At 45.4% G+C, this 23,549-nt stretch overlaps 1 protein-coding gene across 1 annotated transcript in view; it reads right to left on the bottom strand.

Annotated features, from left to right (window-relative positions):
• Window positions 1–23,549, bottom strand: part of LOC135551790 (cyclin-dependent kinase 6-like) — an 88,078-nt gene that overhangs the window by 11,801 nt on the left and 52,728 nt on the right. The window contains exon 5 of the mRNA XM_064983016.1: window positions 21,133–21,242. Coding sequence (XP_064839088.1) covers window positions 21,133–21,242 — 110 coding nt within the window. The remainder of the gene's footprint in view (window positions 1–21,132; window positions 21,243–23,549) is intronic.

Here is a 23,549-nt window from a genome sequence, read left to right on the forward strand (position 1 = left end):
ATGGTAGTGGAGGACAAGTCAACAGTGAGAGACTGGGGACTTCTCTGTCTACTACAGTAGAGTAATGGTAGTGGAGGACAAGTCAACAGTGAGAGACTGGAGACTTCTCTGTCTACTACAGTAGAGTAATGGTAGTGGAGGACAACAGTCAACAGTGAGAGACTGGAGACTTCTCTGTCTACTACAGTAGAGTAATGGTAGTGGAGGACAACAGTCAACAGTGGGAGACTGGGGACTGGAGACTTCTCTGTCTACTACAGTAGAGTAATGGTAGTGGAGGACAAGTCAACAGTCAACAGTGAGAGACTGGAGACATCTCTGTCTACTATAGTAGAGTAATGGTAGTGGAGGACAACAGTCAACAGTGAGAGACTGGGGACTTCTCTGTCTAGTACAGTAGAGTAATGGTAGTGGAGGACAGGTCAACAGTGAGAGACTGGGGACTTCTCTGTCTACTGAATGAGTTGGCATTGACATTCTACAGTAGCTGCCAGTCATGTGAATGTGAGTAAAACTACTAACTGTACCAAAAATATCACTAATGTTTATTTTTGAATGACAGTATTTAAATATTTCTAATTTGATGATATCTGCCCTGTGATTTCCATGTACTGTAGTTCTTAAGTATCCACTGGTTGCCCTTGTTTCATGGCAACAGGTCATATGTCTTGCTGCTGTGATTGCACACTGCAGTATTTCGCCTAACAGATATAGGAGTTTATTAATGTTGGATTTTGTTTTCAAATGCTTTGTGTGTCTGTATAATCTGTAGTAAATATGTGTCTAATGTGGTCACACAGCAGGTTGGGTTGTGGCTGGTAAATCTGTGGTTTGGGTGTAAGTCCTCTTGGTGTGGGTTCTCTCGGTGCAGGTCCTTCAGGGGGGGGTGTTGCAGGTCAGTGAGGGTCCTGTGTGAGGTGCTGGGGCTGCGGTTCAGGGTGACGTCCTTCAGGGTCCTGGAAAAAGTTGGGATTGTTGCCTTGTAGAGGTGGACCTGGTCGTAAAAGGTGTTCAAGTCCAGGGTGGAGGGCCAGGTAGACATTAGGTTTTGAGGCACAGTCCCGGGAAATGCTTGCGTTCACCCGCTGTATGGTGACAAGGTAAATATATTTTTGTGGTAGCAGGGTGGAGATAACCACTTGTGCGTTAGGGAACGTTGTGTTTGGGTGTGTTTTGTCTGGATTGTGTGGACCACCATGTCTCTCTCCAGCTCTGAGAATGGATCCCTCTCAATGATAGAGGAGCAGTGCAGTTGTGGGACTTGGGTGTGTTCAGTGCTGGAGGGGAGACTATCCTCATCTGCAGGACAGTTTGAAGAGGCGTGATCAGACTCACTCAGGATGGGGCAGTCGTCACCGAGAGACAGCGTTTCCTGCTGTGCTCTCTCTTTGATCCCATAAGTCCTGCTGGAACTGCTTGAGGATGCCCTGCACCAGAGGTTGTTTCAATTTCCTCAATGTCTAGTATTTAGTTTCCACCCTGGGCCAATACCCTCTCTCTCTCATAGGGGTAGTGTGTTCTTATAGCACTGTGCCATGCCAGAGGATGGTCTGTGTGGAAATTAAGTTGCTTACGTTCCCCTCTATGTGGCAGCCAGCAAACATTGAAACAACCTCTGTCAACGTGTACAAGTCTGGGACAGTAATGGTGCAGGGCATCCTCATGCAGTTCCAGCAGGACTTTTATGGGATCTAAGAGAGAGCACAGCAGGAAACGCTCTCTCTCGGTGACGACTGCCCCATCCTGAGTGGGTCTGGTCACACCTCTTCAAAATGTCCTGGAGTCTCTGGATTGTCCTTGAGGAGCATTTTTTGGTACTTATTCCGTGCAGTGTTATTTGTAATAGCCAAGGGGTGATGACATCTGCACAGGGATACGGCATGGACAGTGTTATTTTTAATAGCCAAGGGGTGATGACATCTGCACAGGGATACGGCATGGACAGTGTTATTTGTAATAGCCAAGGGGTGATGACATCTGCACAGGGATACGGCATGGACAGTGTTATTTTTAATAGCCAAGGGGTGATGACATCTGCACAGGGATACGGCATGGACAGTGTTATTTTTAATAGCCAAGGGGTGATGACATCTGCACAGGGATACGGCATGGACAGTGTTATTTTTAATAGCCAAGGGGTACGGTGATGACATCTGCACAGGGATACGGCATGGACAGTGTTATTTTTAATAGCCAAGGGTGATGACATCTGCACAGGGATACGGCATGGACAGTGTTATTTGTAATAGCCAAGGGGTGATGACATCTGCACAGGGATACGGCATGGACAGTGTTATTTGTAATAGCCAAGGGGTGATGACATCTGCACAGGGATACGGCATGGACAGTGTTATTTTTAATAGCCAAGGGGTGATGACATCTGCACAGGGATACGGCATGGACAGTGTTATTTTTAATAGCCAAGGGGTGATGACATCTGCACAGGGATACGGCATGGACAGTGTTATTTGTAATAGCCAAGGGGTGATGACATCTGCACAGGGATACGGCATGGACAGTGTTATTTGTAATAGCCAAGGGGTACGGTGATGACATCTGCACAGGGATACGGCATGGACAGTGTTATTTTTAATAGCCAAGGGGTACTGTGATGACATCTGCACAGGGATACGGCATGGACAGTGTTATTTTTAATAGCCAAGGGGTACGGTGATGACATCTGCACAGGGATACGGCATGGACAGTGTTATTTGTAATAGCCAAGGGGTACGGTGATGACATCTGCACAGGGATACGGCATGGACAGTGTTATTTGTAATAGCCAAGGGGTGATGACATCTGCACAGGGATACGGCATGGACAGTGTTATTTGTAATAGCCAAGGGGTGATGACATCTGCACAGGGATACGGCATGGACAGTGTTATTTGTAATAGCCAAGGGGTGATGACATCTGCACAGGGATACGGCATGGACAGTGTTATTTTTAATAGCCAAGGGGTGATGACATCTGCACAGGGATACGGCATGGACAGTGTTATTTTTAATAGCCAAGGGGTGATGACATCTGCACAGGGATACGGCATGGACAGTGTTATTTGTAATAGCCAAGGGGTACGGTGATGACATCTGCACAGGGATACGGCATGGACAGTGTTATTTTTAATAGCCAAGGGGTACGGTGATGACATCTGCACAGGGATACGGCATGGACAGTGTTATTTTTAATAGCCAAGGGGTGATGACATCTGCACAGGGATACGGCATGGACAGTGTTATTTTTAATAGCCAAGGGGTACGGTGATGATCTGCACAGGGATACGGCATGGACAGTGTTATTTGTAATAGCCAAGGGGTGATGACATCTGCACAGGGATACGGCATGGACAGTGTTATTTTTAATAGCCAAGGGGACATCTGCACAGGGTGATGACATCTGCACAGGGATACGGCATGGACAGTGTTATTTGTAATAGCCAAGGGGTACGGTGATGACATCTGCACAGGGATACGGCATGGACAGTGTTATTTTTAATAGCCAAGGGGTACGGTGATGACATCTGCACAGGGATACGGCATGGACAGTGTTATTTTTAATAGCCAAGGGGTGATGACATCTGCACAGGGATACGGCATGGACAGTGTTATTTTTAATAGCCAAGGGGTGATGACATCTGCACAGGGATACGGCATGGACAGTGTTATTTTTAATAGCCAAGGGGTGATGACATCTGCACAGGGATACGGCATGGACAGTGTTATTTTTAATAGCCAAGGGGTACGGTGATGACATCTGCACAGGGATACGGCATGGCGCAGGGGGCTTCAAATGTCTCTGCATTTGGGTGGGAGAGGCTGTGAAACTCTGCTGCCATTGTTAGGCTCAAGAGTTTTCACACCTCTCACTTCACACTTCAGTGCTAATTGAAGTTGCCGCCAGTCTGTTCTTTCCTAGCAGCTTGGTAGCTCAGTATACTTACTTACTTAGCTTTATATAACACAATTACCTAGAGATGATTGTCTTTTACTTTCTGTCTTCAGAAAGTAGGTTCAGACTGAACATTACTCACCCACTTTTGTGTTGGATGGTATTTCCAGGTTGTTTCTTCTGCAGGTTTTGGTTTGTTAGAAGTTGTTTCTCGATAGTCCTTGGTAGTAGTAATAGTCCATTCAGGTAATTTTGTCCAAAAATCAGGGTTTTAGGTAAGAAATGTTGAATTGGTTTGAAGGTTTTGATGTAGATGGTAGTTTCCTGTATAAGTCCATGGCATTTATCCAACTATAATTACATTTTTTTGCAGAAGAACTCAGGAGCCCATGATCTCTCTCTCTCTCTCTCTCTCTCTCTCTGACTCAGTTAGAGGCAGTTCCCAGGTGCCCTTTAATCTGTAACAGGTGGCCTTTAAAAAAAGCCACCTTAATAACCTGCAGGATAGACAGAGAGAGAGAGAGAGAGAGAGAGAGAGAGAGAGAGAGAGTGAAAGAGAGAGAGCTAGAGAGAGTGAAAGAGAGAGAGAGCTAGAGAGAGAGAGAGAGAGAAAGAGAGAGACAGAGTGAAAGAGAGAGAGAGAGAGACAGAGTGAAAGAGAGCGAGAGAGAGCTAGAGAGAATGAGGGGTGCTGTTCATAGACATCAAAGGGCCTATCGTCTACCACCAGGCATAGTTGGCCAGGAGCCAGGTCCTGAACACACATGCTTTTACAGCTCATTGTGTCACAGGGAGAATCACAAGTGCCCCCACCTAGCCTCTACTGTCATCACTCACTCACACACACGCACACACATGCATTCACGCACACACACACACACGCATGCATGCACACACACACACACACACACACACACACACACACACACACGCGCATCACACACACACATGCATTCACGCACACACAAACACACACGCATGCATGCACACACACATGCATGCACACACGCATACACACACGCATACACACACACTGTAGGTGTGTTAGTGCGTCAGTGTGAGTGTGAGTGTGATTACAGGTGAATAGTGTGAAGAGAGCCATAGGTGTGTTAGCATAGTTAGAGTAGCATTGTCAGAACACTCATTGATGTGTTAGTAAGGTACTGTGAGGAAGGGTCTACGTCCCAAATGGAACCCTATTCCCCCCAATAGGACTCTGGTTAAAAGTAATGTACTATATATTGAATAGGGTGCCATTTGGGACACAAAAGGTTAAGCCATGGGTGGGCGTAGTTAAATCTACCAAGCTACTGTCAAACCACGATAGACCTTAATGTTTTTGGTGCCAACATTTAGAAGTCATAAAGTAATTTCCCAGGTGAAGGTTAAACCTACAACGACGCATTGAATATTTTTTCCCCTCAGGTCATTAAATGGATTATGTTTTTCTGCTCCCGTCATAACTCTCCTGACCACAACTTGGGGCTCTGAACCACACACACACGCACAAAACCGCACACACACAAGCATATACGCACGCCACTGGCACCCTCCCACCCCCCAGGTAGCATATGAACAGGTCATAAGCCATGGCAGAAATGTTTTGAAATACAGAAAATTTGCTGTAAAACTGCTTCTTTCAGCCTCATGGCAAAATGTATAGAATTGTAGAAAATAAACGTTGACAATACAACACTTTCTCAGCCACATTGAAAAATGTGTAGAATAGCAGGAAATAAACTTTTAAAATACAAAATTCTCTCAGCATATGGCAAAATATGTAGAATTGTAGGAAGTCGCAGGGGTCCCATGAAACTGATGTACGCCACAGACGTACTCATGCACGTATGCAGCCATGCACACAGCTGCTAAAGCAACGCTACTAATGTTGACGATGCCATAGGTAATATCTCTTTCCATTGAAACATGTAGAAATTTGACTTAAACAAAAGAGATAAAGAGAGAGCGACAGAGAGATGAGAGAGCGACAGACAGATAGAGAGAGGAGAGAGAGACAGAGAGATAAAGAGAGAGATAAAGAGAGAGGGATAAAGAGAGAGAGACAGAGATAGAGATAAAGAGAGCGAGACAGAGAGATAAAGAGAGAGACAGAGATAGAGATAAAGAGAGCGAGACAGAGAGATAAAGAGAGAGACAGAGATAGAGATAAAGAGAGCGAGACAGAGAGAGAGACAGAGAGAGAGATAAAGAGAGCGAGACAGAGAGAGAGATAAAGAGAGCGAAACAGAGAGAGAGATAAAGAGAGCGAGACAGACTGAGAGAGAGATAAAGAGAGAGAGACAGAGAGAGAGATAAAGAGAGTGAGACAGAGAGAGAGATAAAGAGAGCGAGACAGAGAGAGAGATAAAGAGAGCGAGACGGAGAGAGAGATAAAGAGAGCGAGACAGAGAGAGAGATAGAGAGCGAGATAAAGAGAGCGAGACAGAGAGAGAGATAAAGAGAGCGAGACAGAGAGAGAGATAAAGAGAGCGAGACAGAGAGAGAGATAAAGAGAGCGAGACAGAGAGAGAGATAAAGAGAGCGAGACGGAGAGAAAGACAGACTACGGGGACTATACATGGCCATGATCACATCCAATCTATGGTCCAATCTATGATCCATCTATGATCCATCTATGGGTCAATCTATGAACGTATCCATTGTCAGATACACTGTAAATAAGTTCTGTCTGACTGGAGTGAAGTTAGAGAGTAAAAGAGAATCGCTATGGAGCTGGTTACAACTACAGATTTGGCGTGGACAACCAATATATTTTCCTGAGTTTCCTTCAATGACCATGATAATTCCTCTTCAATAACCATGATAATTACCCCCTTCAATGACCATGATAATTACCCCCTTCAATGACCATGATAATTCCCCTTCAATGACTATGATAATTCCCCCTTCAATGACCATGATAATTCCCAACTACTTGAAACATTGGTCATGTCCTGAATGGTACCCTATTACTTATATAATAGTGTATAATAGTGTACTATTTCTGACCAGAGCCCTATTATGGGACATAGCCACAGGGTTTGCAATATCACTCAGGATGCTGTCGGAGAGAGACTGTCACGATCGTTGGAAGCATACTCGGACCAACGTGCAATTGGGAATCATACCAAACACCAACATAGAAAATATAAACTAGACTAACCGCCCTGATCTACTCCACCATAGAAAATAAGGACTCTCTATGGTCAGGACGTGACAATACCCCCCCAAAGGTGCGGACTCCGGCCGCAAAACCTGAAACCAAAAGGGAGGGTTAGGGGGGGTGTTTAATGTCGGTGGCGGCTCTGGTGCCGGACGAAGAACCCTATCATCCCGCGGATCCGCCAGCATTGGAGGCTGGTGCGGGACGAAGAACCCGCTCATCCCACGGATCCACCATCTTTGGTGGTGGCTCTGGTGCGGGCCGAAGCACCCGCTCATCCTGCGGATCCAGCCATGGACCCAGGCTGAACACTGTACCTGGACTGGTCCTAGATGCCGAGGAATACTCCTGCATGGAGCGGGACTGGACACCGGCCCTGGCCTGGACATCGGTGCAGAGGAAGGCTCCTGCCATGGAGCGGGACTGGACACCGGCCCTGGCCTGGACATCGGTGCAGAGGAAGACTCCTGCATGGAGCGGGACTGGACACTGACCCTGGCCTGGACATCGGTGCAGAGGAAGACTCCTGCATGGAGCGGGACTGGACACTGGCCCTGGCCTGGACATCGGTGCAGAGGAAGACTCCTGCATGGAGCGGGACTGGACACCGGCCCTGGCCTGGACATCGGAGCAGAGGAAGACTCCTGCCATGGAGCGGGACTGGACCAGTGTTTGGACTGGACATCGGTGCAGAGGAAGACTCCTGCATGGAGCGGGACTGGACACCGGCCCTGGCCTGGACATCGGCACAGAGGAAGACTCCTGCATGGAGCGGGACTGGACACCGGCCCTGGCCTGGACATCGGTGCAGAGGAAGGCTCCTGCATGGAGCGGGACTGGACACCGGCCCTGGCCTGGACATCGGCACAGAGGAAGACTCCTGCATGGAGCGGGACTGGACCAGTGTTTGGCCTGGACATCGGCACAGAGGAAGGCTCCTGCCCTGGAGCTGGAGGTTCTGGAGAATTCCTTTGTCTGTAGAAAAGCAATGGAACGCAAGCTAACTTTCACATGACTGCGAGTCACGAGCTCGTGGCAATCTGCCAAACACCTGGCTCAATATCATTCGGCCCCACTTCACAGTAGAAGCATCAAACAAGGTTCTAAAGACCGTTGACATCTAGTGGAAGCCTTTGGAAGTGTAACATGACCAATATACCACTGTATCTTCGATAGGCTATGAGTTGAAAACCTACAAACCTCAGATATCGCACTTTCTGGTTGGATTTTTCTCAGGTTTTCACCTGCCATATGAGTTCTGTTATACTCACAGACATCAAGAAAATTCCGCGTGTTCTATCCAAATATACAAATTATATGCATATTCTAGCTTTTATGGCTGAGTAGCAGGCAGTTTACTCTGGGCACCTTATTCATCCAAGCTACTCAATACTGCCCCCCAGTAACCAAGAAGTTAACACACTTCGCACGGCAAGTGTGAGGAGCTGGCACAGGACGTACTGGGCTGTGAAGGCTCACTGGAGACCTGGTGCGTATAGCCGGCATAATTTGTACCGGAACTTTAACACACTTTGCACGGCAAGTGAGAGGAGCTGGCACAGATGGTGCCGGGCTGAGAAGGTGTACTGGAGACCTGGTGCGTAGAGCTGGCACAGATGGTGCCGGGCTGAGAAGGTGTACTGGAGACCTGGTGCGTAGAGCTGGCACAGATGGTGCCGGGCTGAGAAGGTGTACTGGAGACCTGGTGCGTAGAGCTGGCACAGATGGTGCCGGGCTGAGAAGGTGTACTGGAGACCTGGTGCGTAGAGCTGGCACAGATGGTGCCGGGCTGAGAAGGTGTACTGGAGACCTGGTGCGTAGAGCTGGCACAGATGGTGCCGGGCTGAGAAGGTGTACTGGAGACCTGGTGCGTAGAGCTGGCACAGATGGTGCCGGGCTGAGAAGGTGTACTGGAGACCTGGTGCGTAGAGCTGGCACAGATGGTGCCGGGCTGAGAAGGCTCACTGGAGACCTGGTGCGTAGAGCTGGCACAGATGGTGCCGGGCTGAGAAGGTGTACTGGAGACCTGGTGCGTAGAGCTGGCACAGATGGTGCCGGGCTGAGAAGGTGTACTGGAGACCTGGTGCGTAGAGCTGGCACAGATGGTGCCGGGCTGAGAAGGTGTACTGGAGACCTGGTGCGTAGAGCTGGCACAGATGGTGCCGGGCTGAGAAGGTGTACTGGAGACCTGGTGCGTAGAGCTGAAACAGATGGTGCCGGGCTGAGAAGGCGCCTGCGCTGTAGCATACTCCTTTCCACCACCTCTCTCCGGTATCTCTCATTACCTTCTTCTATCGACTCCCACACAGGCTCTGGCTCACTCCCCGGTTCCGCCGACCACCCCATGTGCCCCCCCCGTGGCCGCGAACCCCGGGGTCGTCGCTGTACTCCCTTCTCTCCTTGCGTCTCTTTCCACGGCAGGCTTTCGTGTCTTGCCAAGACTTCCTCCCAAATCCAGGATATTCTCTCCTCGATCTCCTCCAAAGACCAGGCTGCCATCTCCTCCCGGGCATGCTTCTTGGGATATTCTGTCACGATCGTTGGAAGCATACTCGGACAACTGTGCAGCGTGATCTGGGTTCCACATCTTCTATTAGAAATAAGTGAACCACACAACAAAACAATAAAGACTCAACGAAACCTGACGACAATGGAGTGCTGACATGCAACTACACATAAACAATATCCCACAAAACACAGGTGGAAAAATTCTACTTAAACATGATCCCGAATTAGAGACAACGATAGCCAGCTGCCTCTAATTGGGAATCATACCAAACACCAACATAGAAAACAAAACTAGAACCCCACATAGAAAATATTAACTAGACTAACCCCCCAGTCACGCCCTGACCTACTCCACCATAGAAAATAAGTATTCTCTATGGTTAGGACGTGACAGAGACAGGATATCGTCATCCCAAGACAGAGATCTGTCCTCTCCTCCATCCCACCTGTCCATTTGTCCGTCCTCAGTGTTCTGCCTGTGACCTCAGCGTTATGGGAAAACACAGCCCACCACATCCTCTCCAGGACAATGGGGAATTATCAGCCATAATCAGTCATCGGGCTACAGCGGGAAAATCAAAACATACACACACACATATGTACAAAACACACATACTGTACAAAACACACACGCGCTGTACACACACACTGTACAAAACACACACGTACTGTACATACACATACTGTACAAAACACACACATACTGTACACACACATTCTGTTCGAAACACACACATACTGTACAACACACACACACATACTGTACACACATATACTGTACAAACCACACATGTACTGTACACACACATACTGTACAAAACACACACACACATGTACTGAACACACACGCATACTGTACAAAACACACACACATACTGTACAAAACACACACACATATTCTGTACAAAACACACATGTACTGTACACACACGCATACTGTACAAAACACACATACATGTACTGTACACACACACATACTGTAAAAAACACACATACATGCCACACACATGCCAAACACATGCACGCATCCACACAATAATGAACGGACACACACACACACATCCGTCGTTAGTGAGAGGGGGAGCCGTGTGTCTCGTTGTAAGGACAGACGGTTGGGAAAGGAAACAAAAATTACAGACAGATCCCTCCCTGTTGGCACTGCTCCCTAACCACAACAATGATTGTGTCCCAAATGGCATCCTATTTACTATTTAGTTCACTACTATTGACCGCTTCTCTTTTACACCAGTGACTCTCTCTCATATGCATCACAAACACAAAACAGTAATATATAAGTAAACCCTACAGCAAAGAAATATACATTGTATTACAGAAAGAGGCTGCAACTTGACTCTATCATTGCATTTACTTTACTGAAGTGAGGGAGGATTGAACAGCTTGGGATTTCAGTAGACGAAGTATGTTACACCACAAACTGACAAATACCCATATCAAGAAAGTGAATCCTCTGCTGCCTGCAACCACAGCCAACTGTGTCAGAATTTTATTGATAACCAAACTGACAAAAATGTACCAGTAGAAATCATATTTCCAGTCAATATTAGTGAGGAAACCCCCAAGTCGAGTAATTCCATGAAAAACATACAGTGGGGCAAAAAAGTATTTAATCAGCCACAATTGTGCAAGTTCTCCCATTTAAAAAGATGAGGCCTGTAATTTTCATCATAGGTACACTTCAACTATGACAAAATGAGGGAAAAAAATCCAGAAAATCACATTGTAGGATTTTTAATGAATTTATTTGCAAATTATGGTGGAAAGGGACACTAAAGAGGCCTTTCTAATGACTCTGGAAAACACCAAAAGAAAGATGCCCTGGGTCCCTGCTCATCTGCGTGAATGTGCCTTAGGCATGCTGCAAGGAGGCATGAGGACTGTAGATGTGGCCAGGGCAATACATTGCAATGTCTGTACTGTGAGATGCCTAAGACAGCACTACAGGGAGACAGAATGGACAGCTGATCATCCTCGCAGTGGCAGACCACGTGTATCAATACGTGCACAGGATCGGTACATCCGAACATCAGTACAGGATGGCAACAACAACTGCCCGAGTTACACCAGGAATGCACAATCCCTCCATCAGTGCTCAGACTGTCCGCAATAGGCTGAGAGAGGCTGGACTGAGGGCTTGTAGGCCTGTTGTAAGGCAGGTCCTCGCCAGACATCACTGGCAACAATGTCGCCTATGGGCACAAATCCACCATCGCTGGACCAGACAGGACTGGCAAAAAGTGCTCTTCACTCACGAGTCGCAGTTTTGTCTCACTAGGGGTGATGGTCGGATTCGCGTTTATCGTTGAAGTAATGAGCGTTACACCGAGGTCTGCACTCTGGAGCGGTTTTGGAGGTAGAGGGTCTGTCATGTTCTGGGGCGGTGTGTCCCAGCATCATCGGACTGAGCTTGTTGTCATTCCATGCAATCTCAACGCTGTGCGTTACAGGGAAGATATCCTCCTCCCTCATGTGCTACCCTTCATGCAGGCTCATCCTGACATGATCCTCCAGCATGACAATGCCACCAGCCATACTGCTCGTTCTGTGCGTGATTTCCTGCAAGACAGGAATGTGAGTGTTCTCAATCCCATTGAGCACGTCTGGGACCTGTTGGATCAGAGGGTGAAGGCAAGGGCCATTCCCCCCAGAAATGTCTGGGATCTTACAGATGCCTTGGTGGAAGAGTCGGGTAACATCTCACAGCAAGAACTGCCAAATCTGGTGCAGTCCATGAGGAGGAGATGCACTGCAGTATTTAATGCAGCTGGTGGCCACACCAGACTGTTACTTTTTATTTTGACCCCCCCTTTGTCCAGGGACACATTATTCCATTTCTGTTAGTCACATGTCTCACTGAACTTGCTCAGTTTATGTCTCAGTTGTTGAATCTTGTTATGTTCATACAAATATTTACACATGTTAAGTTTGCTAAAAATAAATGCAGTTGACAGTTTTTTTTGAGTACATTTTACTTTTCCAGTTTTATGAAATCACTGCACTAGGTCTGGAGTAGAGGTCGACCGATTACTCGAAATGGCCGATTAATTAGGGCCATATTTCAAGTTTTCATAACAATCGGAAATCGGTACTTTATTTAACTAGGCAAGTCAGTTAACTTCTTCGATATAGGGGGCGCTCTTATAATTTTTGGATAAAAAAACGTTCCCGTTTTAAACAAGATATTTTGTCACGAAAAGATGCTCGACTATGCATATAATTGACAGCTTTGGAAAGAAAACACTCCGACGTTTCCAAAACTGCAAAGATATTGTCTGTGAGTGTCACAGAACTAATGCTACAGGCGAAACCAAGATGAAATTTCATACAGGACTGCTGTGAATGCGCCAGGAAAGAGCCTACACTTTCTGTCGTTTCCCCAAGGTGTCTGCAGCATTGTGACGTATTTGTAGGCATATCATTGGAAGATTGACCATAAGAGACTACATTTACCAGGTGTCCGCTTGGTGTCCTCCGTCAAAATGATTGCGCAATCTCCAGCTGCGTGCACTTTTCCATTTGGTTCAGAGGAGAAAGGCAACTGCCACAAATGATTTATCATCGAATAGATATGTGAAAAACACCTTGAGGATTGATTCTAAACAACAATTGTCATGTTTCTGTCGATATTATGGAGTTAATTTGGAAAAAAGTTCGGCGTTGTAATGACTGAATTTTCGTTTTTTTTTTCTTTGCCAAACGTGATGAACAAAACAGAGCGATTTCTCCTACACAAATAATCTTTTTGGAAAAACTGAACATTTGCTATCTAACTGAGAGTCTCCTCATTGAAAACATCCGAAGTTCTTCAAAGGTAAATTATTTTATTTGAATGCTTTTCTTGTTTTTGTGAAAATGTTGCCTGCTGAATGCTAGGCTTAATGCTATGCTAGCTATCAATACTCTTACACAAATGCTTGTGTAGCTATGGTTGAAAAGCATATTTTGAAAATCTGAGATGACAGTGTTGTTAACAAAAGGCTAAGCTTGTGAGCCAATATATGTATTTCATTTCATTTGCGATTTTCATGAATAGTTAACGTTGCGTTATGCTAATGAGCTTGAGGCTATGATTACGCTCCCGGATAATGGATTGCTCGACACTAGAGGTTAAGAACACATTCTTATTCTCAATGACGGCCTAGTGGGTTAACTGCCTTGTTCAGGGGCAGAACGACAGATTTTTACCTTGTCAGCTTGGGGAATCATTTTTGCAACCTTCCGGTTACTAGTCCAATGCTCTAACCACCTTCCTTACATTGCACTCCACGAGAAGACTGCGTGGCAGTATGACTACCTGTTACGCGAGGGCAGCAAGAAGCCAAGGTAAGTTGCTAGCTAGCATTAAACTTATAAAAAACAATCAATCTTCACATAATCACTAGTTAACTACACATGGTTGATGATATTACCCGTTTATCTAATGTGTCCTGCGTTGCATATAATCGATGCGGTGCCTGTTAATTTCTCATCAAATCACAGCCTACTTCGCCAAACGGGCGATGATTTAGCACTGTCGTTGCACCAAACCGAACCATAAACATCAATGCCTTTCATTAAAATCAAAACACAAGTATATATTTTTAAACCTGCATATTTTAAGTTAATATTGTCTGCTAACATCAATTTCTTATCATTAGAGAAATTGTGTCACTTCACATGCATTCCGTGCAAGTAGTCAGGGTATATGCAGCAGTTTGGGCCACCTGGCTAGTTGCAAACTGTGTGAAGTCCACTGTGTGAGTCCAGACCGTAATTAATTTGCCAGAATTGCACATAATTATGACATAACTTTGAAGGTTGTACAATGTAACAGCAATATTTAGACTTAGGGATGCCACCCGTTAGATAAAATACGGAACGGTTCCGTATTTCACTGAAAGAATAAACGTTTTGTTTTTGAAATGATAGTTTCCGGATTCGACCATATTAATGACCAAAGGCTCGTATTTCTGTGTGTTTTTATGTTATAATTCAGTCTATGATTTGATATTTGATAGAGCAGTCTGACTGAGCGATGGTAGGCAGCAGCAGGCTCGTAAGAATTCATTCAAACAGAACTTTTGTGTGTTTGCCAGCAGCTCTTCGCAATGCTTCAAGCATTGAGCTGTTTATGACTTCAAGCCTATCAACTCTCTTAGGCTGGTGGAACCGATGTGAAATGGCTAGCTAGTTAGCGGGGTACGCGCTAATAGCGTTTCGATCGGTGACGTCACTCACTCTGAGAATTGGAGTAGTTGTTCCCCTCTTCCCCTCGGCAAGGGCCGCGGCTTTTGTGGAGCGATGGGTAACGATGCTTCAAGGGTGGCTGTTGTCAATGTGTTCCTGGTTCGAGCCCAGGTAGGGGCGAGGAGAGGGACGGAAGCTATACTGTTACACTGACAATACTAAAGTGCCTATAAGAACATCCAATAGTCAAAGGTATATGAAATACAAATGGTATAGAGAGAAATAGTCCTATAATTCCTATAATAACCTCAACCGTAAGCTTTCACATGTTCTCAACAAGGAACTTAAATGTTAGCTTTCTTACATAGCACATATTGCACTTTTACGTTCTTCTCCAACACTTTGTTTTTGCATTATTGAAACCAAATTGAACATGTTTCATTATTTATTTAAGGCTAAATTGATTTTATTGATTGAGGCTCCGTTTTCCTCTTGAAACTCTAGTGGCGCAATTTCATTTTTGGATGAAAAACGTTCCCGTTTTAAACAAGATATTTTGTCACAAAAAGATGCTCGACTATGCATATAATTGATAGCTTTGGAAAGAAAACACTCTGAATTTTCCAGAACTGCAAAGATATTGTCTGTGGGTGCCCTAGAACGGGAGCTACAGGCAAAACCAAGATGAAACGGCAACCAGGAAACCAGCAGGATTTTTGAGGCTCCGTTTTCCATTGTCTCCTTATATGGCTGTGAATGCGAGAGGAATGAGCCTGCCCTTTCTGTCGTTTCCCCAAGGTGTCTGCAGCATTGTGATGTATTTGTAGGCATATCATTGGAAGATTGACCATAAGAGACTACATTTTCCAGGTGTCCGCCCGGTGTCCTCCGTCGAAATTGGTGCGTCTTTTTCAGCTGCTGGTATTTTTCCATGCGATTCTGAGGGGAAAGCAGGCTTCCACGAACTGCATATCAATGAAGAGATATGTGAAAAAACACCTTGGGGATTGATTCTAAACAACGTTTGCCATGTTTCGGTCGATATTATGGAGTTAATTCGGAAAAAGTTTGACGTTTTGGTGACTGAATTTTCGGTTCGTTTCGGTAGCCAAATGTGATGTACAAAACGGAGCGATTTCTCCTACACAAAGATTCTTTCAGGAAAAACTGAACATTTGCTATGCAACTGAGAGTCTCCTCATTGAAAACATCCGAAGCTCTTCAAAGGTAAATGATTTTATTTATTTGGTTATCTGGTTTTTGTGAAAATGTTGCGTGCTAAATGCTACTCAAAATGCTAAGCTAGCTTAGCATACTCTTACACAAATTAGTGATTTGCTATGGTTCAAAAGCATATTTTGAAAATCTGAGATGACAGTGTTGTTAAGAAAAGGCTAAGCTTGAGAGCAGGTGCATTATTTTCATTTTATTTGCGATTTTCAGAAATCGTTAATGTTGCGTTATGCTAATGAGCCTGAGGCTTTATTCACGATCCCGGATCCGGGGTGGGGAGTATTAAGAGGTTAAGTTAAAATAAGTGTTTATTCAGTATTGTTGTAATTGTCATTATTACAAATATATATATTTAAAAAAACTTTTATTTTATTTTTTAAATAGGCCGATTAATCGGTAACGGCTTTTTTTGGTCCTCCAATAATCAGTATTGGTATCGGCGTTGAAAAATCATTATCGGTCGACCTCTAGTCTGGAGATCAACATTACAAAAAGTGCCCATGGGTTTCTGTAACCTGTGGTCAGAGATACACTAAATGGTCAAATGTATGTGGACACCTGCTCCTCGAACACCCTTTGTTGCTGTAACGGCCTCCACTCTTCTGGGAAGGCTTTCCACTAGATGTTGGAACATTGCTGCGGGGACTTGCTTCCATTCAGCCACAAGAGCATTAGTGAGGTCGGCACTGGTGTTGGGCGATTAGGCCTGGCTCGCAGTTTGCGTTCCAATTCGTTCCCAAATGTATTTTATGGGGTTCAGGTCAGGGCTCTGTGCAGGCCAGTCAAGTTTTTCCACACCAATCTTGACTAACCATTTCTGTATGGACCTCACTTTGTGCAAGGTGGCATTTTCATGCTGAAACAGGAAAGGGCCTTCCCCAAACTGTTGCACGAAAGTTGGAAGCACAGAATTGTCTGGAATGTCATTGCACGATGTAGCGTTAATATTTCCCTTCACTGGAACTAAGGGGCCTGAACCATGAAAAACAGCCCCAATACCATTATTCCTCCTCCACCAACTTTTATACACCTGTCAGCAAAGGGTGTGGCTGAAATAGCAGAGTCCACTAATTTGAAGGGATGTTCACATACTTTTGCCCATGCAGTGTATGTGGCTTCCAAATGAGAGTATATGTGTGTTGCAAATGGCACCCTATTCCCTACATAGTGCACTACTTTTGACCAGAGCCCTATTGGCCCTGGTTGAAAGTAGTGCACTATAAAGGTAATAGGGTGCCATTTGGGACTCAGATGCATGACAGGCAGGCTTGGTGAGAACAAGGCACTGGCTAAAAAATAACTAGGCAGGCACATTGGTCCTGATGACATCTGAGATATGTCTCTTCATTTAGCCTCATACACAATGCAATGAATGAACCGTCACCAGTCCATGTTACACAGTAAATGGTAAATGACCTCAAACACCACTGTTTGTGTGTGTGTGTGTGTGTGTGTGTGTGTGTGTGTGTGTGTCCACGTGTGTGTGTGTCCACGTGTGTTATCTTCAGGTGTGTTCTGTTAGCTCCCAGTAATAATGTCGCCCCAGGCTTTAGCTCAGTGGTCTAACAAGGTCTTGAGGCAGAAAGATGGTAGTCTTGGATACCAGACACTAGGCAACAGCAGTGACTAGGGTCTGGGAATCATGACGGACTGTCTTGGTAACTTTGAAAAGGCAACAACAACAAAAAATCTGGGGAGGGTCCTCTTCAGACAGACAACTATCCCAACCAATCACAAGACAGACATGCCTCGAAACCAAAGTTTGCAGGCAAAACCTTTGCAGTGGTTTTAGTGAAGGTAGTTGATGCAAACTAGCCACTTGAGAAATGCACCTATTAAAAACATCCTCCATGATCTTCATCTTGATAGCTACTATTTAGTTTCAGGGGGATGTGGGGAGCATAGTTACTCTACGCCAAACTGACGATCTGTTACATACAGACGTTGTTAAGCTGGAGCATTGGTACATTCCCGGAAGCAACCGGTCTGTCTTCAGCAGTGTTTCCCAAACTCGGTCCTCGGGACGCCAAGGGGTGGATGTTTTGGTTTTTGCCCTAGAACTACACAAGTGATTCAAATAATCAACTAATAATCTAGCTTTGATTTGAATCACCTGTGTAGTGTTAGGGCAAAAAACTAAACGTGCACCCTTTGGGGTCCTGGGGACTGACTTTGGCAAATGCTGCGCTCGATCTTAAAAAAAGGGTTCCAAAAGAGTTCTGTCGTGGAAATTCTTATACATTTCCCATACAGTTCTTTGGATGTCCCCATAGGAGAACCCGTTTTGGTTCCCAGTAGAACCCTTTTGGGTTCCATATAGAATCCTATGTAAAAAGAGTTCTACAGTGCATTCGGAAAGCATTCAGACCCCTTCCCCTTTTCCACATTTTGTTACGTTAAAGCCTTATTCTAAAATTCATTTAAGAAATGTTTTCCCTCATCAATCTACACACAATAACCACAATGTAAATATATTACAAATGAAAAACAGGAATACTTTATTTACATAAGTATTCAGACCCTTTGCTATGAAACTTGAAATTGCGCTCAGGTTCATCCTGTTTCCATTGATCATCCTAGAGATGTTTCTCCAACTTGATTGGAGTCCACCTGTGGTAAATTCAATTGATTGGACATGATTTGGAAAGGTACAAACCTGACTATATAAAGTCCAATAGTTGACAGTGCATGTCAGAGCAAAAATCAAGCCATGATGTCGAAGGAATTGTCCGTAGAGCTCTGAGACAGGATTGTGTCATGGCACAGATCTGGAGAAGGGTAGCAAAACATTTATGCAGCATTGAAAGTCCCCAAGAACACAGTGGCCTCCATCATTCTTAAATGGAAGAAGTTTGGAACCACCAAGACTCTTCCTAGAGGCGCTGGCCGCCGGGCCAAACTGAGCAATCAGGGGAGAAGGGCCTCGGTCAGGGAGGTGACAAAGAACCCAATGGTCACTCTGACAGAGCTCCAGAGTTCCTCTGTGGAGATGGGAGAACCTTCCAGAAGGACAACCATCTCTGCAGCACTCCACCAATCAGGACTTTATGGTAGAGTGGTCATACAGAAGCCACTCCTCAGTAAAAGGCATGACAACCTGCTTCGACTTTGCCAAAAGGCACCTGAAGGACTCTCCGAAAATGAGAAACAAGATTCTCTGGTCTGATGAAACCAAGATTGAACTCTTGGGCCTGAATGCCAAATGTCACGTCCAGATGAAACCTGGCACCATCCCCATTGTGAAGCATGGTGGTGGCAGCATCATGCTATGGGGATGTTTATCAGTGGCAGGGACTGGGAGACTAGTCAGGATCGAAGGAAAGATGTACAGAGCAAAGTACAGAGAGATCCTTGATGAAAACCTGCTCCAGAGCACCCAGGACCTCAGCCTGGGGCAATGGTTCACCTTCCAACAGGACAATGACCCTAAACCCACGACCAAGACAAAGCAGGAGTGGCTTCGGGACAAGTCTCTGAATGTCCTTGAGTGGCGAAGCCAGAGCCCAGACTTGAACCCGTTCAAACATCTCTGGAGAGACCTGAAAATAGCTGTGCAGCAACGCTCCCCATCCAACCTGACAGAGCTTGAGAGGATCTGCAGAGAAGAATGGGAGAAACTCCCTAAATACAGGTGTGCCAAGCTTGTATTTCCTATGGGGACAACTGAAGAACCCTTTTAGGTAGGGGTGCACAATATATCGGTGAACATATCGGAATCGGACGATATTAGCTAAAAATGCCAACATCGACATCTAGTTTAATGCCGATGTGCAAAACCGACGTGCATACCTATATATAACGTAGGTACATGACGCAATGACGCCACGTAAAATTTTGCACTACACGTGCAACACAGCCGTCCTAACATAGACCACTATGTCTGCTGTGTGGATTGAGCAGTCAACAAGTCGAGCAGTCAACAAGTCGAGCAGCCATTTGAAAGAATACTTCGATGGAGACAAGAAACAGGTTTTACGTGAAATGTTAAATGCTGGACAAGACGGAAATGGACACAGTGTCAGTGCGCACCGAGGAAGAGAGGCCACGGACAGACAGAGCTGAAACTTCACTGCTTGACATGTATGATGAAATCCTGGTTGAGAATGAAACGACTGAACAAATGAACAACGAAACAGCACAGCAAGTAAGTGAAAGAAATAGGATTTGATTAAGTCTTACTAGTAATGGGGACATACGTAAATGCCAACAAAATAACTTTTTGGTCAGTGTGTGTTTGTGTAACATTTATTTAACTAGGCAAGTCAGTTAAGAACTGGGGCGGCAGGTATCCTAGTGGTTAGAGCGTTGGGCCAGTAACCGAAAGGTTGCTAGATTGAATCCCTGAGCTGACAAGGTAAAAACTTGTCATTCTGCTCCTAAACAAGACAGTTAACCCACTGTTCCTAGGCCCTCATTGTAAATAAGAATTTGTTCTTAACTGACTTGCATTGTTAAATAAAGGTCAAATTTAAAAAACGAACAAATTCGTATTTACAATGACAGTCTACCCCGGCCGAACCTGGATGAGGCTGGGACAATTGTGCGCCGCCCACAGCTGGATGTGATACAGCCTGGATTCGAACCAGGGACTGTAGTGATGCCTCTTGCAATAAGATGCAGTGCCTTAGACCGCTGTGTGTGTGTGTTAACTATTTAACTGTACTAGAATGCTTAAAAGGCCGCTCAAATTGTAGTTATCGGTATTGTTTTTTTTGGGGCAAGGAAAATATTGGATATCGTTGTCGGCCAAACATGTCATATCGGTGCATCACTAGGTTCTAGATAGCATATTTTTTTCTAAGAGTGTAGTATGGGTGTCAAACTCATTCCATGGAGGGCCGAGGGTCTGCTGGTTTCTGGTTTCTCCTTTTAATTTGTGTCCAATTAAGACATAGACAACCAGGTGAGGGGAGTTCCTTACAAATCACTGACCTTAATTAATCAATCAAGTACAAAGGAGGAGTGAAAAGCCACAGACTCTCTGCCCTCCGTGGAATGAGTTTGACACGTCGAGAGGGACTGAAAAGATGTCACAGATGGAATGAGTTTGACACGTCGAGAGGGACTGAAAAGATGTCACAGATGACATAAGGTCAATGTGCAGTGTCTCCCAGTGTGTGTGTGTGTGTGTGTGTGTGTGTACCAGGACCACTCACCTTCTCCTGAACATTTCAGCGAAGATACAGCCCACACTCCACAGGTCAACTGGGGTGGCATAGCTGGACTGGAGCAACACCTCTGGGGCTCTGTACCACAATGTCACCACCTAGACACACACACAATCAACTCATTAATATACACATTAATACACACAATCAACACATTAATACACACATTAATACACACAATCAACTCATTAATACACACAATCAATACCTTAATACACACATTAATACACACAATCAACTCATTAATACACACAATAAATACCTTAATACACACATTAATACACACAATCAACTCATTAATACACACAATCAATACCTTAATACACACATTAATACACACAATCAACTCATTAATACACACAATCAATACCTTAATACACACATTAATACACACAATCAACTCATTAATACACACAATCAATATCTTAATACACACATTAATACACACAATCAACTCATTAATACACACAATCAACACCTTAATACACACATTAATACACACAATCAACACATTACACACATTAATACACACAATCAACACATTAATACACACATTAATACACACAATCAACACCTTAATACACACATTAATACACACAATCAACACATTACACACATTAATTAACGCACACACACACAACATACAGACACACACCCTTCTCTTACATGTTCTTCCAATACACAGACATAAAAAGTGACCCTCTGGTATGCATTAGGTTACTTCCTCTACCACAGGCTTCACCCACACTATGAAAGGAGAAGAGGAGAAGATGAGGAGAAGAGGAGAGGAGGAGGAGAGGAGGAGAAGAGGAGAAGATGAGGAGAGGAGAAGATGAGGAGAGGGGGAGAAGATGAGGAAAGGAGGAGGCGAGGAGGAGGGGAGGAGGAGAGGAGGATAAGAGGGGGAGAGGGGGAGAGGAGGAGAAGAGGAGGAGAAGAGGAGGAGGAGGATAAGAGGATAAGAGGAGGACAAGAGGAGAAGAGGATGAGAGGGGGAGAAGATGAGGAAAGGAGGATGAGAGGAGGATAAGAGGAGAGGAGGATAAGAGGAGAGGGGGAAAAGATGAGAAAAGGAGAGATGGAGAGGAGGAGAGGGGAAGAGGAGGAGAGAAGGATGAGAAGAGGAGGATAAGAGGAGAGGGGGAGAATAGGAGAAGGAGGAGAAGAGGAGGAGGAGAGGAAGAAAGAAGGAGAAGAGGAGGAGAGGAGGAGGAGAGGAGAAGGATGAGAAAAGGAGGAGGGAAGAAGAGGATGAGAAAAGGAGGAGGGTAGAAGAGGAGGAGGGAAGAAGAGGAGGAGAGGAGAAGGATGAGAAGAGGAGGATAAGAGGAGTGGATGAGAGGAGGATAAGAGGAGGAGAGGAGGAGGAGAGGAGGATAAGAGGAGAGGAGGAGGAGAGGAGGATATGGGGAGAAGATGAGGAAAGGAGAGATGGAGAGGAGGAGAGGGGAAGAGGAGGAGAGAAGAATAGGAGGAGGAGGAGAGGAGAAGAGGAAGAGGAGGAGAGGAAGAAAGAAGGAAAAGAGGAGGAGAAGAGGAGGAGAGGAGGAGAGGAGAAGGATGAGAAAAGGAGGAGGGAAGAGAGGATGAGAAAAGGATAGGGAAGAAGAGGACGAGGGAAGAAGAGGAGGAGAGGAGAAGGATGAGAAGAGGATAAGAGGAGTGGATGAGAGGAGGAGAAGATGAGGAAAGGAGGGTAAGAGGAGAGGAGGAGATGGGGAGAAGATGAGGAAAGGAGAAGATGAGGACAGGAGGAGAGGAGAAGAGGAGAAGCGTGAGAAGAGGAGGATAAGAGGAGAGGGGGAGATGAGGAGAGGAGGAGGATAGGAGAAGGAGGAGAGGAGGAGAGGAGAAGGAGGAGAGGAGAAGAGGAGGAGGAGAGGAAGAACAAAGGAGAAGAGGATGAGAATAGGAGAGGAGAATGATGAGAAGAGGAGGGAAAAAGAGGAGGAGAGGAGAAGGATGAAAGAGGATGATAAGAGGAGAGGAGGAGGGAAGAAAAGGAGGAGAGGAGGAGGATGAGAAGAATAAGAGGAGAGGAGATGGGGGGGAGAAGATGAGGAGAGGAGAAGGATGAGAAGAGGATGATAAAAGGAGAGGAGGAGAGGGGGAGAAGATGAAGAGGAGGAGAGAAGGAGAGGAAGAGAGGAGAAGGATGAGAAGAGGAGGATAAGAGGAGGATAAGAGGAGAGGGGGAGAAGATGAGGAGAGGAGGAGGATAGGAGAAGGAGAAGAAGGAGAGGAGAAGAGGAGGAGAGGAGAGGCTGAGACCAGAGCACTCCTGATACCTGAGACACATTCCCTCTTTCCTCCCTCACAGTCCTCTCTCTAAGTGTTTTACCTGAGAACGCCAAATGACACGCACACACACACGTTTCTGTGCCCCTGTCTCAGGGTTACATAAG

This window comes from Oncorhynchus masou, chromosome 13 (genome assembly GCF_036934945.1).
Source record: "Oncorhynchus masou masou isolate Uvic2021 chromosome 13, UVic_Omas_1.1, whole genome shotgun sequence".
NCBI lineage: Eukaryota > Metazoa > Chordata > Actinopteri > Salmoniformes > Salmonidae > Oncorhynchus > Oncorhynchus masou.